At 42.1% G+C, this 13,280-nt stretch overlaps 1 protein-coding gene across 1 annotated transcript in view; it reads right to left on the bottom strand.

Moving 5' to 3' along the window:
- DNAH6 (dynein axonemal heavy chain 6) overlaps positions 1-13,280 on the bottom strand; it is a 190,118-nt gene that overhangs the window by 129,158 nt on the left and 47,680 nt on the right. Inside the window, exons 30-34 of the mRNA XM_043514942.1 lie at positions 11,765-11,902; positions 5,624-5,791; positions 4,702-4,850; positions 3,819-3,926; positions 359-914 (exon numbers count right to left, since the gene is read on the bottom strand). Of these exons, the coding sequence (XP_043370877.1) occupies positions 359-914; positions 3,819-3,926; positions 4,702-4,850; positions 5,624-5,791; positions 11,765-11,902 (1,119 nt within the window). The remainder of the gene's footprint in view (positions 1-358; positions 915-3,818; positions 3,927-4,701; positions 4,851-5,623; positions 5,792-11,764; positions 11,903-13,280) is intronic.

The following is a 13,280-nucleotide window of genomic DNA, read 5'->3' as shown; positions in this document are numbered from 1 at the left end:
TCAGTGGTGGCAGATGACAGAACAAGGAGCAAGTTGCAGTGAGGAGGTCTAGGTTGGATATTAGGAAAAACTATTTCACTAGGAGGGTGGTGAAGCACTGGAATGGGTTACCTAGGGAGGTGGTGGAATCTCCATCCTTAGAGGTTTTTAAGGCCCAGCTTGACAAAGCCCTGGCTGGGATGATTTAGTTGGTGTTGGTCCTGCTTTGAGCAGGGGATTGGACTAGACGACCTCCTGAGGTTTCTTCCAACCCTAATATTCTATGATAAATTCAGCTGCAGATCAATATAGTCCCTAAATTAAGTGAAGCAAACCAGGAATATCACAATGAATATTAAATTCTAAGAAATTATAGTACCTCAAACACCATATGGATAGAGGGTGTGAGTTTGATTCTTTCACTGTTTGCCAAGCAAAGCATCTTGTTATCATCCAAAACAGTGTTCAAGTTTTCAATCCACAGTGCATCCACTGGCCCGTCACTGATGATCCACTTGTGGTCTTCAGTTGTGTCATTAACAGCTGCTCGAACACTAAGACCCATCAAGCCATCTTTCCACTCCAGAGTTAAATTATTAACTTCACCATACAATTCACCCATGGTAATTGATTTGGGGTTCAGAATATAGGTTTTAACAGGCTGGTAAAAAGGGTTTTCCTCACCAGCCCCATGTAAAACTCCTAAAGACTGTGCCAAAATTTGGTAAACTGTAGTTTTTCCACCTCCTGTTGGCCCAACAAGCATAACACCATGCCTTACTAACATGGTTTCATAGAGGTGTATGACTTTATGAACCATACTAGCTTCAGGCTGCAATCCTTTTGCAAGCATGACATCTATAATTGTTGATTGTAGTATCCCATAGTCATGTTCTGGGATTATGACTCCTGGGAAAAGATCAGAAATAATCCCACTGTCAGAGACAAAAAGAAAAAAAAGTCACTTTTTATTTTTGTTAATTACATTAAACTAACCAAAAATTATATGGATTATATATTTAGAAACATCCATTTTCTTACTGAAGTACTCCATATGAATCCTAGAATATCAGGGTTGGAAGGGACCTCAGGAGGTCATCTAGTTCAAACCCCTGCTCAAAGCAGGACCAATCCCCAATTTTTTGCCCCAGATCCCTAAATGGCCCCCTCAGAGAACTCACAACAAACTATGGGATACTACAATCAACAATTATAGATGTCATGCTTGCAAAAGGATTGCAGCCTGAAGCTAGTATGGTTCATAAAGTCATACACCTCTATGAAACCATGTTAGTAAGGCATGGTGTTAAACCCTGATATTCTAGGATTCATATGGAGTACTTCAGTAAGAAAATTTGAGCAGGGGTTTGAACTAGATGACCTCCTGAGGTCCCTTCCAACCCTGATATTCTAGGATTCATATGGAGTTACACCTCTATGAAACCATGTTAGTAAGGCATGGTGTTATGCTTGTTGGGCCAACAGGAGGTGGAAAAACTACAGTTTACTTCAGTAAGAAAATTTGAGCAGGGGTTTGAACTAGATGACCTCCTGAGGTCCCTTCCAACCCCAACAAGCATAACACCATGCCTTACTAACATGGTTTCATAGAGGTGTATGACTTTATGAACCATACTAGCTTCAGGCTGCAATCCTTTTGCAAGCCATCTAGTTCAAACCCCTGCTCAAATTTTCTTACTGAAGTACTCCATATGAATCCTACATTAAACTAACCAAAAATTATATGGATTATATATTTAGAAACATCCATTTTCTTACTGAAGTACTCCATATGATACTAACATGGTTTCATAGAGGTGTATGACTTTATGAACCATACTAGCTTCAAATAGACCCCGGCTGAAGTAGGCTTCTGGCACTAGGACCGCAGTGGCAGGTGGGCAGGGTGGGCTGCATGTCTTAGCTCAGAGACAAAAAGAAAAAAAAGTCACTTTTTATTTTTGTTAATTACATTAAACTAACCAAAAATTATATGGATTATATATTTAGAAACATCCATTTTCTTACTGAAGTACTCCATATGAATCCTAGAATATCAGGGTTGGAAGGGACCTCAGGAGGTCATCTAGTTCAAACCCCTGCTCAAATTTTCTTACTGAAGTACTCCATATGAATCCTAGAATATCAGGGTTGGAAGGGACCTCAGGAGGTCATCTAGTTCAAACCCCTGCTCAAAGCAGGACCAATCCCCAATTTTTTGCCCCAGATCCCTAAATGGCCCCCTCAGAGAACTCACAACCCTGGGTTTAACAGGCCAATGCTCAAACCACTGAGCTATCCCTCCCCTCCATATCCATTCTAGTTTGTTGTTGTTTTCACTTGGGCAGCTCTTGTATATAGCTATCACCTAATGTGCTACAATGACTAATCCAGGGCCTAAACCAACATTTTCAAATGTGGGTACCTACAGTTAAGAACTTAAACCTATATTTAGGTACCTGAACTAGTGACCCAATTTTCAGAGGTGCTGAGAACCTGCAGCCCCCACTGATGTCAATGCAAACCTGCAGCCCCCACTGGTGTCAATGGAAGCTACAGGTGCTCAGCACTTAAACAAACAAACAAACAAACCAACCAACAAACAAACCAGGCCTCTCTTAGGCAAAGCACTTAGGCACATGCTTAAGTGCTTTCCTGAATTGGGGCTTTATTGAGGTGCCAATATAGGGATTTAGGTGCTTAACTTTAAACACCCAGCAGGTGGGTGTGTGTGAAAAAATGGGGTAGCACAGGATCGGATCCAGCGTCAGCCCCCACCCCCACCTCGTAGGATCATGGGTTCAGTGACCCCGGCTGAAGTAGGCTTCTGGCACTAGGACCGCAGTGGCAGGTGGGCAGGGTGGGCTGCATGTCTTAGCTCCATGCAGCTGAAGTAGGAGACCAGCAGGCATGGGGAAGGGGGTGCAGGGGCCTAGTGCCACAGGGGGCATGGAGAGGAGTGCAGGGGGCTAGGGAGGGAGCTGCATCCAGTACATGGGGGACAGATTCTAAGTGAGGGGACTGGTAGCTGGGGGCAGTCCCTGGATGTGGGGCTAGATACTGGGGCACAGTCCCTGGATGGGGAGGTTGATGTTGTGGGGCAGTCCTTGGGAGGGCTGAGTATATGGAGGGCAGTCCCTGGGTGAGGGACTGGATGCTGAAGGGGGTAATCCCTGGGGGTGGCATTCTGCCCTGGACAGGCCACCCTATCTCTGCAGGGCAGGCATGTGTGCCAGCTCAGTGTTGGAGGAGCGGGGGTCTGGATGCTGGGGTAGACAGTCCCACGGGGGTTGGGTGCATGGGGAACAGTCCCTGGGTGGGGATTGGGTGTATGGCAGGCAGTCCCTGGCTGGGAGGGGTGCCCCGCACCAGGCAGGGCTCGTTATCTGTGCAGGCAGGCTCCAGAGCTGTGCTCTCCAGGTGCTCAACTGCGCTGCCAGCAGCAGTATGGAAGTGAGGGTGGCAATACACCATTCCATGCCACCCTTACAGTAAATTAATTAATTTTAACAGTTAATGTTTTGACTTATTTTGCTAATTAAAAATGCACTTGGTAGACGTTTGCCAGTGTTGAAATGAAAGGTACTGTACTGATTTGAATCATATTGCTGTCCTATAACAAATACTAAGCCTTTTTTTTGGTAGATCTTGTGTGGATGCGGCCCACATAACACAATAGTACTAGGTTGAGAACCACTGTGTTAGACATTAAGTGCAACAGTCTCCACCTAAAATACAAATTAAACTACACTTAGAAAGTTGGGTCTTCTGTTTCACTATGGCAACATAAATGTGATATGATTAGATGAAGAAAACAAACTAGTATTATTGAAAATTACCTGAACAGAAGAGCATCATCTGCAAGAAATTTCGGTAGGTTAGAATCTCGTAAAGCCCTTATTAATACCACTTCCTCATTCAGATCTGGGTTCTCTCTTTTTAGTGACCTGAATTTTAATAAAAAGCAAACAAGATGTCACAGTTTCACTCAATCTATTTTTATACCGACTATTATTCATGGATACTGTAGGTGAACTTGTGTAAATAATCTCTCACAAAAGGACTCCCTAAGAATTCTAGTACATTTCACTTACACTGTCCAGATAAAATTTTGTGTTAATTCAAAAATCCACTTATTATATCTGAACTCCAACTTTTGACTACTCACCATGTTTCTATTATTTATTCCTCAGTATTCAGTAATACTGGAGTCTGGAAAAAATCTTAGCCAATCACATCACCAACAGAAATAAGTGTATCCAGAAAGACTACAGCGAGTTCCATGCAAGCTTATTACTTATCTTCAGAGGTTACTAATAGGGTTTGGTTTTGGGGGGTTTTTTTGGACCTCTAAATGTGTCTTCCTTTTAGAATGTAGAAAAAAGTGTAGAGCTTTTGAAATTCGTATGTTTAATAAGCTATTTTCAGATATTTCTGATGAAGATAGTCAGAATGTATGCAATAATACATATACTGCCTTATGCTCCCAGGCTACATTGTCCCTATAACCAAATAATTTCTCTATTTTCATGTATTACACTAATGTATAAACGTATTGTGTAAAAATCATGCAGTGATCATCCACATTTCATTTACAATAGTGGTAATTACAGAAGGAATTTTTCTCAACACAAACATGATTTAAAACATAAAACAGTTAATATTTCTAAGTAAATTATATTCATACTATTGTTATAGCTCACACAGTATGAGGATACTTACCCAGCCATGACTAATACAGATTTGACTGCTCTCATTCCAAAGTCATAATGGTCTTGTTGAGAAAGCTGCTCGCTACAAAGTTTGTACATTTGAGTCATCTTCCTTGCAAGAATTTTACTAGATTGAAATCCTTCAGAATACAGAATCACCTAATGTAAACAAGATACGTCTACATTTTTTATTAAATACTGGAATTTTTTATTTCTAGGGACTCGGTGCTGCTCTCACATTGTCTTCAACTGGCACTGAATGTATGTATATTAATATAATTTTGCATTAATTTATTTTAACTATAGTTTTTTTACAAACACTCTCGGGTATGCAATCTTCTCCTGTCTACAGGAAATAAAGCATTAAATCAATTTACTTTGGGAAAATATTAAGGGCTAGCTCTGCAAGCCTTACAGTGGTGACAATTTACTAATAGATCCATTTACTTTAATGGGAATACTTGTGTGAGTAAATACTCACCAGTGTAGGGAAGGGTTGCATAGTCTAGCCCTAAAGGATCAAAAGACTCACACTTAAGACTATGTAATAAAGTATAGCAAATATTTTAAATTACGGACATAATATATTTCATGTCCAAACAGAAGAATGCTGTGCGGGATTAACTAAGTGGATTTATGAAGGAACTCCAACTTTCCAGGAAATAGTTTACAAAGAGATCTATGCACAAGCATACCTTCATTAATGGCATATTTGAGAAGACTCCAGGGAGATCGAGAATAGACAGACACTCATGATAATATTGTGGTTCATTACTATTAAACAGTAACACTGCCCTCAAATAAACACTTGCAACATGTTTATCATATATATTATAGATTAATAGATTAAGGACAAAAGGGATCATTGTGATTATCTGGTCTGACATCCTGCATACCAGAGGTCAAATGACAATCCCTATATTTACAGGTACCTCAGCAATCAAGGCATAATTTGGAACCATCATTGCAAAGGGTCTGAAGAGAGCTTTTAGATTGTCAGGTAGCTCTGTTCGTCCAGCATAGCCAGGATTCATTGTGATGAATGCCACACAGGTCATAACCAACTTTATTTCACGTCCCTCAAACATAAATCGAGAGAGCTGTTTAAAAGAAAGTGAAATATCAATATACTTTATACTAAATTTCTACAAAATATAAAATCACACATTCTTTTTTAAAAAATTAGGACTTTTTTTTGAAGGGACAGATTACAGATAGTGAATTGTGATTTGCATTTATATCTGAGTATGAATACACTTGGATAATGCATTTTTCTTTCTAAGCTTTTGAAAAACCAAAATGTAACTACTGGCTTCACACCTGGTTTTAAATGTGAAACAATCAGAAATAAATATGAAATTCTCATGAGTACAGCAGAAAGCTTTGTGGAATTTCTGGTTATAAAGCAAGGCTTTTCCACAAACCGTTGGCTCTGCTAACAGAGGAAGACACCTCTGAGGTTCCACATGTCTAGAATTAGGATTTGCTGGTTTAGGATCCTTCAGTATTGGACATTTTGTTTTCAGTTCAGACACTGAGGACGGTACCTTCAGTGGGATCTGAGGCTGCTTTTTATTTCCTGAGGGACTAATGACCAATGCAGGCCTCTCAGTTCTCACTGAACCAGCAGTTATGGAACCAGAGGTTTGTCCCCAGAGCCTGCTGAATTAGCAAGACTTGAAGCTGGCTCTGATCTCCTTGAGAGCTCCTGGGGTGAAGTTGCTGCTGCTCATGCACCATGAAGGAGAGTGTTCTTTCCCCAGCTAAGCCAGACACCACCTATGGGCATCTGAAGAGGGGAATTCAGCAGAGCAAGAGACACATCTCTTAAATCTTCACCTCTTCCCCTTTGGATCCATCGTAGGATCCATGAGCCCACACTGAGGTGTTGGAACTAATAAAAATGAATAAAAGAAACAGCTTCCATACATAAAATAAACAAAGCTAGAATTTCTAACAATTTCTAACCAACTGAAAATGCTGACAGAGGCACTGAGTTTTTTAAGAGGTTGCATTAGTCTGGTGAGATTCCTAGTCCTCTGCCGTCAGGTAAGTGGTGACCAGGAACATTTTGTAAGACAGAGCCCCCTCCTTCTCTACTAAGAATTCCAAGACATTGGGGGCATATTGCCTCACTGCTTGTTGCTTTAGAACACAGTGACCTGATTGTCCATCTGAATCAGGACGACCTGTTGCGAAATCAGGTTTCTGAAAGTCTTCAGTGCATAGTGAACCTGACCCTAAGAACTGAAGATCTGCACTCTGTGGAGGAAGGCTGAATAAGAATAAAAGATAAAAGCCAGCCCTCAATTAGGAGAGCTGAGATGAAGCAGAGGTGGATCGCGTTTATCTTCCTGCTTCCTGGGAAGTGGAGTAATAATGCCATTGGATGCTTTCTGTGTAGGACAGGATCCAGGGAGAGGTACAATAAAGTGCTTTGTGATCTCTCTAAATGAAAAGCCCGATGGGCCAAACCTACAGCCCATTTACCTGGTCTTTTCCTTAGCTCTAGGTAGGGAAGTTAAACAGTGAAGGGTTGGAGGCCTTTCTAATTGGGGGTAAGATGCAAGGAAAGCCACAAAGACCCCCATCACATCCATCAGCTTCAGGGCTGCAATATCATCCATGATCTGCTATGCAGCCCCAACACAGTGGGGTTACAACAATGGATTCAGGTAGATGAAATTCAACAGCCTCTTCCCCATATTCTCTCATCTGCAGGCCTGCTGTGGGGGCCACTGTGAAGGTGTGGTCTCTGTACTCTGCCCCACCCCACACATCAAATCATGCTGGGTGCACAGCTCTTGTTTGAGCCAGAAGATTTAGGCCTGTAGATATGTAAGATGTTATTAGCCATTATATCTTTCAACAACAGTCGTGATTAAGTTTCCAAATGTGTAGCAGACTCCTAGTATTGGAATCCATCACCAATGTGAACAATTGATCTCTCCCAATTTTGCTAATTTCTCTGGAATTTCGAAATTTCCATTAATGGTAGGTCACCTCAAGATCTACGCTTTTCCACTGTGAATAAATCCAACTCCCCTAATACTTTTACATAATTCAGAATGGAGCCAGGCATTATCTTAGTTGCTGTGTACATACATATCCTTCATTTGGTATGATGATACACGGAGGGACACAGACTGGAATGTTCGGGAATGGAATTAAATTAAGTAATAATTTATCAGACTCTACCTAGTGAGGAGGGCTTTAAACTAGGTTCACCGGGGGAAGGAGACCAAAGCCCTGAGGTAAGTGGGAAAGCGGGATACCAGGAGGAAGCACAGGCAGGAAGGTCTGTGAGGGGAGGGCTCCTGCCTCAGACTGGGAATGAGGGGCGATCAACAGGTTATCTCAAGTGCTTATATACAAATGCACAAAGCCTTGGAAACAAGCAGGGAGAACTGGAGGTCCTGGTGATGTCAAGGAATTATGACGTGATTGGAATAACAGAGACTTGGTGGGATAACTCACATGACTGGAGTACAGTCATGGATGGTTATAAACTGTTCAGGAAGGACAGGCAGGGCAGAAAAGGTGGGGGAGTAGCACTGTCTGTAAGGGAGCAGTATGACTGCTCAGAGCTCCGGTACGAAACTGTGGAAAAACCTGAGTGTCTCTGGATTAAGTTTAGAAGTGTGTGCAACAAGAGTGATGTCATGGTGGGAGTCTGCTATAGACCACCGGACCAGGGGGATGAGGTGGATGAGGCTTTCTTCCGGCAACTCACGGAAGCTACTAGATCGCATGCCCTGATTCTCATGGGTGACTTTAATTTTCCTGATATCTGCTGGGAGAGCAATACAGCGGTGCATAGACAATCCAGGAAGTTTTTGGAAAGCGTAGGGGACAATTTCCTGGTGCAAGTGCTAGGGGAGCCAACTAGGGGGAGCGCTTTTCTTGACCTGCTGCTCACAAACCGGGTAGAATTAGTGGGGGAAGCAAAAGTGGATGGGAATCTGGGAGGCAGTGACCATGAGTTGGTTGAGTTCAGGATCCTGACGCAGGGAAGAAAGGTAAGCAGCAGGATACGGACCCTGGACTTCAGGAAAGCAGACTTTGACTCCCTCAGGGAACAGATGGCCAGGATCCCCTGGGGGACTAACATGAAAGGGAAGGGAGTCCAGGAGAGCTGGCTGTATTTCAAGGAATCCCTGTTGAGGTTACAGGGACAAACCATCCCGATGAGTCGAAAGAATAGTAAATATGGCAGGCGACCAGCTTGGCTTAATGGTGAAATCCTAGCGGATCTTAAACATAAAAAAGAAGCTTACAAGAAGTGGAAGGTTGGACATATGACCAGGGAAGAGTATAAAAATATTGCTCGGGCATGTAGGAAAGATATCAGGAGGGCCAAATCGCACCTGGAGCTGCAGCTAGCAAGAGATGTCAAGAGTAACAAGAAGGGTTTCTTCAGGTATGTTGGCAACAAGAAGAAAGCCAAGGAAAGTGTGGGCCCCTTACTGAATGAGGGAGGCAAGCTAGTGACAGAGGATGTGGAAAAAGCTAATGTACTCAATGCTTTTTTTGCCTCTGTTTTCACTAACAAGGTCAGCTCCCAGACTGCTGTGCTGGGCAACACAAAACGGGGAAGAGATGGCCAGCCCTCTGTAGAGATAGAGGTGGTTAGGGACTATTTAGAAAAGCTGGACGTGCACAAGTCCATGGGGCCGGACGAATTGCATCCGAGAGTGCTGAAGGAATTGGCGGCTGTGATTGCAGAGCCCTTGGCCATTATCTTTGAAAACTCGTGGCGAACGGGGGAAGTCCCGGATGACTGGAAAAAGGCTAATGTAGTGCCCATCTTTAAAAAAGGGAAGAAGGAGGATCCTGGGAACTACAGGCCGGTCAGCCTCACCTCAGTCCCTGGAAAAATCATGGAGCAGGTCCTCAAAGAATCAATCCTGAAGCACTTAGAGGAGAGGAAAGTGATCAGGAACAGTCAGCATGGATTCACCAAGGGAAGGTCATGCCTGACTAATCTAATCGCCTTTTATGATGAGATTACTGGTTCTGTGGATGAAGGGAAAGCAGTGGATGTATTGTTTCTTGACTTTAGCAAAGCTTTTGACACGGTCTCCCACAGCATTCTTGTCAGCAAGTTAAGGAAGTATGGGCTGGATGAATGCACTATAAGGTGGGTAGAAAGCTGGCTAGATTGTCGGGCTCAACGGGTAGTGATCAATGGCTCCATGTCTAGTTGGCAGCCGGTGTCAAGTGGAGTGCCCCAGGGGTCGGTCCTGGGGCCCGTTTTGTTCAATATCTTCATAAATGACCTGGAGGATGGTGTGGATTGCACTCTCAGCAAATTTGCGGATGATACTAAACTGGGAGGAGTGGTAGATACGCTGGAGGGGAGGGATAGGATACAGAAGGACCTAGACAAATTGGAGGATTGGGCCAAAAGAAATCTAATGAGGTTCAATAAGGATAAGTGCAGGGTCCTGCACTTAGGATGGAAGAATCCAATGCACCGCTACAGACTAGGGACCGAATGGCTCGGCAGCAGTTCTGCGGAAAAGGACCTAGGGGTGACAGTGGACGAGAAGCTGGATATGAGTCAGCAGTGTGCCCTTGTTGCCAAGAAGGCCAATGGCATTTTGGGATGTATAAGTAGGGGCATAGCGAGCAGATCGAGGGACGTGATCGTTCCCCTCTATTCGACACTGGTGAGGCCTCATCTGGAGTACTGTGTCCAGTTTTGGGCCCCACACTACAGGAAGGATGTGGATAAATTGGAAAGAGTACAGCGAAGGGCAACAAAAATGATTAGGGGTCTAGAGCACATGACTTATGAGGAGAGGCTGAGGGAGCTGGGATTGTTTAGTCTGCAGAAGAGAAGAATGAGGGGGGATTTGATAGCTGCTTTCAACTACCTGAAAGGGGGTTTCAAAGAGGATGGCTCTAGACTGTTCTCAATGGTAGCAGATGACAGAACGAGGAGTAATGGTCTCAAGTTGCAATGGGGGAGGTTTAGATTGGATATTAGGAAAAACTTTTTCACTAAGAGGGTGGTGAAACACTGGAATGCGTTACCTAGGGAGGTGGTAGAATCTCCTTCCTTAGAGGTTTTTAAGGTCAGGCTTGACAAAGCCCTGGCTGGGATGATTTAACTGGGACTTGGTCCTGCTTTGAGCAGGGGGTTGGACTAGATGACCTTCTGGGGTCCCTTCCAACCCTGATATTCTATGATTCTATGATTCTATGATTTAGAGAGGAGCTTAAAAATGGCAGAAGGCAAGAATGTTTAATATTCTGTGATTAAGAAGTGTGCATGAAAGAAAAGTACTTACAAACACTAAATTAGGCAAGAAATTAGATGGATTTGTTTTATAGAATTCAACTGAAATTAATCTGATGGTCTCTATTGGGCACTGAAATTAAGTGAAAATAGCGTAAGTGTTACAGGTCAGAATTAATTAACATCCACAGAGTTGTGCTGGGAAAAGCTTTTGAACAATAATCCACTTTAATAAACACTAAAAAATAAAGATTTAAATACATTTTCCTGAAAAATAAGAATCTGAAGAATCTAAAAGTTTAATATCCGAACATTAAATAAAATTGATAATGGAGGACCACTCCTGTTGTCATATGAGTTGGTGATTTTAATTCAACATCATGAAATATGCCATCGCAGACCCAATTCTGTAAACAGTGACTATTGTGTATCTTTTCTCCAGTATGTAATCCCACTGACTTCAATGGGTCTACATGCAAGAGTAAAGATATGCACAGTAACAAGTCTTTGCTCGGTCAGGCCCATAGTTGGCATTGTTTAGCACCCGTGCTGGAAATCTCATAATAAAGGATAAGGACTGACTGGACGTGGAGAATGGAGACTCAACTACCTTCGGACCCTTACAAGTGACCTCACTAGGTCAGGGTTATGACACATTTTTGGAGAAGCTTATATTGCTGCAGTCCGTGCTGTACCTATACTGTCTTTAAATAAAGGATTTAAGATCTCAGTGTTGTCAGTGTAGAACTCTTCACTAGCAGGACATTCATTAAAAATGTACATAAAACACTATGTCTGTTTTAATATCTATTAAAAAAAAAGATATTACCTTTGCAGCTTTAGCATTCCTAATAGTAATCAGCTGCTGAGCAATCACAGACAGAACTTCAATATCAATTCGGTTAAATTCATCAAAGCAGCACCATGCTCCAGACTGGGCCAAACCACTGAAGAATCGTCCCATCATCTGAAATCATAGCACAGTCTTAGCTTAACACTGCACTGACATGTCTCAAGTTCTTCAAAAGCTATGAAGCTAGTTAATCCAGTTTGAGAGAAATGGAGAGGAAGAAGAAATGTCACTTTGTGGAAGAAAGAAAAACTGGCTTATTTATACAGTGTACAGCACCATAGGGGCCCCCATTCTGACTGGAACATGCATCCTGACCACTGAATGAGGCAGGGGTCCTGGGAACAAACAGCATGTTATTCTGTAATTAAAGATGCATACGCACAAGGCGCAGAATAGAATGTTTATAGTAAAACCCCCAGAATGATTCCAATCAACTTGTAAGCCATATTTTTATGCATACTTGCTTTTGATCAGCTTTATGTAGTAAATCACTTCAAGATACTTTCATCATGTGGGCTAATTTTGAACTAAAAAAAATAAAGACGATTAAGGAGCAAAGAGAGAGAGAGAGAGAGAGGCACTAAAACAAGGGTTCTCAATCCTTTAAATAGAAGAGAAAAAGAAAATTGGGCTTTGAAAATAGAAATAAATGTCAAGGGAAAGCTGACATCAGAGAGTATCTACACCAGATCTCACCACAGGAGAATTATACACCCATGGGAAAAGAAAATAGAATCTCTTAAAAAACTATTTTATTGCAACATGTTGTATATTAAAATGCTTTCTTAGAAAAATGTCTTTATTACAATTAATAGTATGAAAAAAGTCCATGTCTCTAAAAAGATGTCACATGATTTGTGAAATCCAAAACCTTCCCTGAACTCTGTTCTACACTGTTTTCTTATAAAATTAGTACAATCAAATCAGCTCATAATTGAGAATTTAAATGCTGACCTACAAAATTCTCAGTAAAAGTGCCCAGATTTGCAGTCCCAGTTCCATCCCTTTACACTGCTCAGTAGGTACAAGGAAACATGATCTGGCCACTGCTGAGAATTTCCACAGCAGAAAGAAAAGGAGGACTTGTCGCAATTTAGAGACTAACAAATTTATTTGAGCATAAGCTTTCGTGAGCTACAGCTCACTTCATCGGATGCATTCAGTGGAAAATACAGTGGGGAGATTTATATACACAGAGAACATGAAACAATGGGTGTTACCATACAATAGCTCACCTAACCTGATCACTCTCGTTACAGTGTGTATGGTAATACCCATTGTTTCATGTTTTCTGTGTATATAAATCTCCCCACTGTATTTTCCACTGAATGCATCCAATGAAGTGAGCTGTAGCTCACGAAAGCTTATGCTCAAATAAATTTGTTAGTCTCTAAGGTGCCACAAGTCCTCCTTTTCTTTTTGCCCATATAGACTAACACGGCTGCTACTCTGAAACCTGTCACAGCAGAAAGCAATTCCAAAGGGGTATAAA

Source organism: Dermochelys coriacea, chromosome 5 (genome assembly GCF_009764565.3).
Source record: "Dermochelys coriacea isolate rDerCor1 chromosome 5, rDerCor1.pri.v4, whole genome shotgun sequence".
Taxonomy (NCBI): domain Eukaryota; kingdom Metazoa; phylum Chordata; order Testudines; family Dermochelyidae; genus Dermochelys; species Dermochelys coriacea.
Note: the sequence above shows the minus strand (reverse complement) of the source record. Positions and strands in the feature narration are given on the sequence as shown.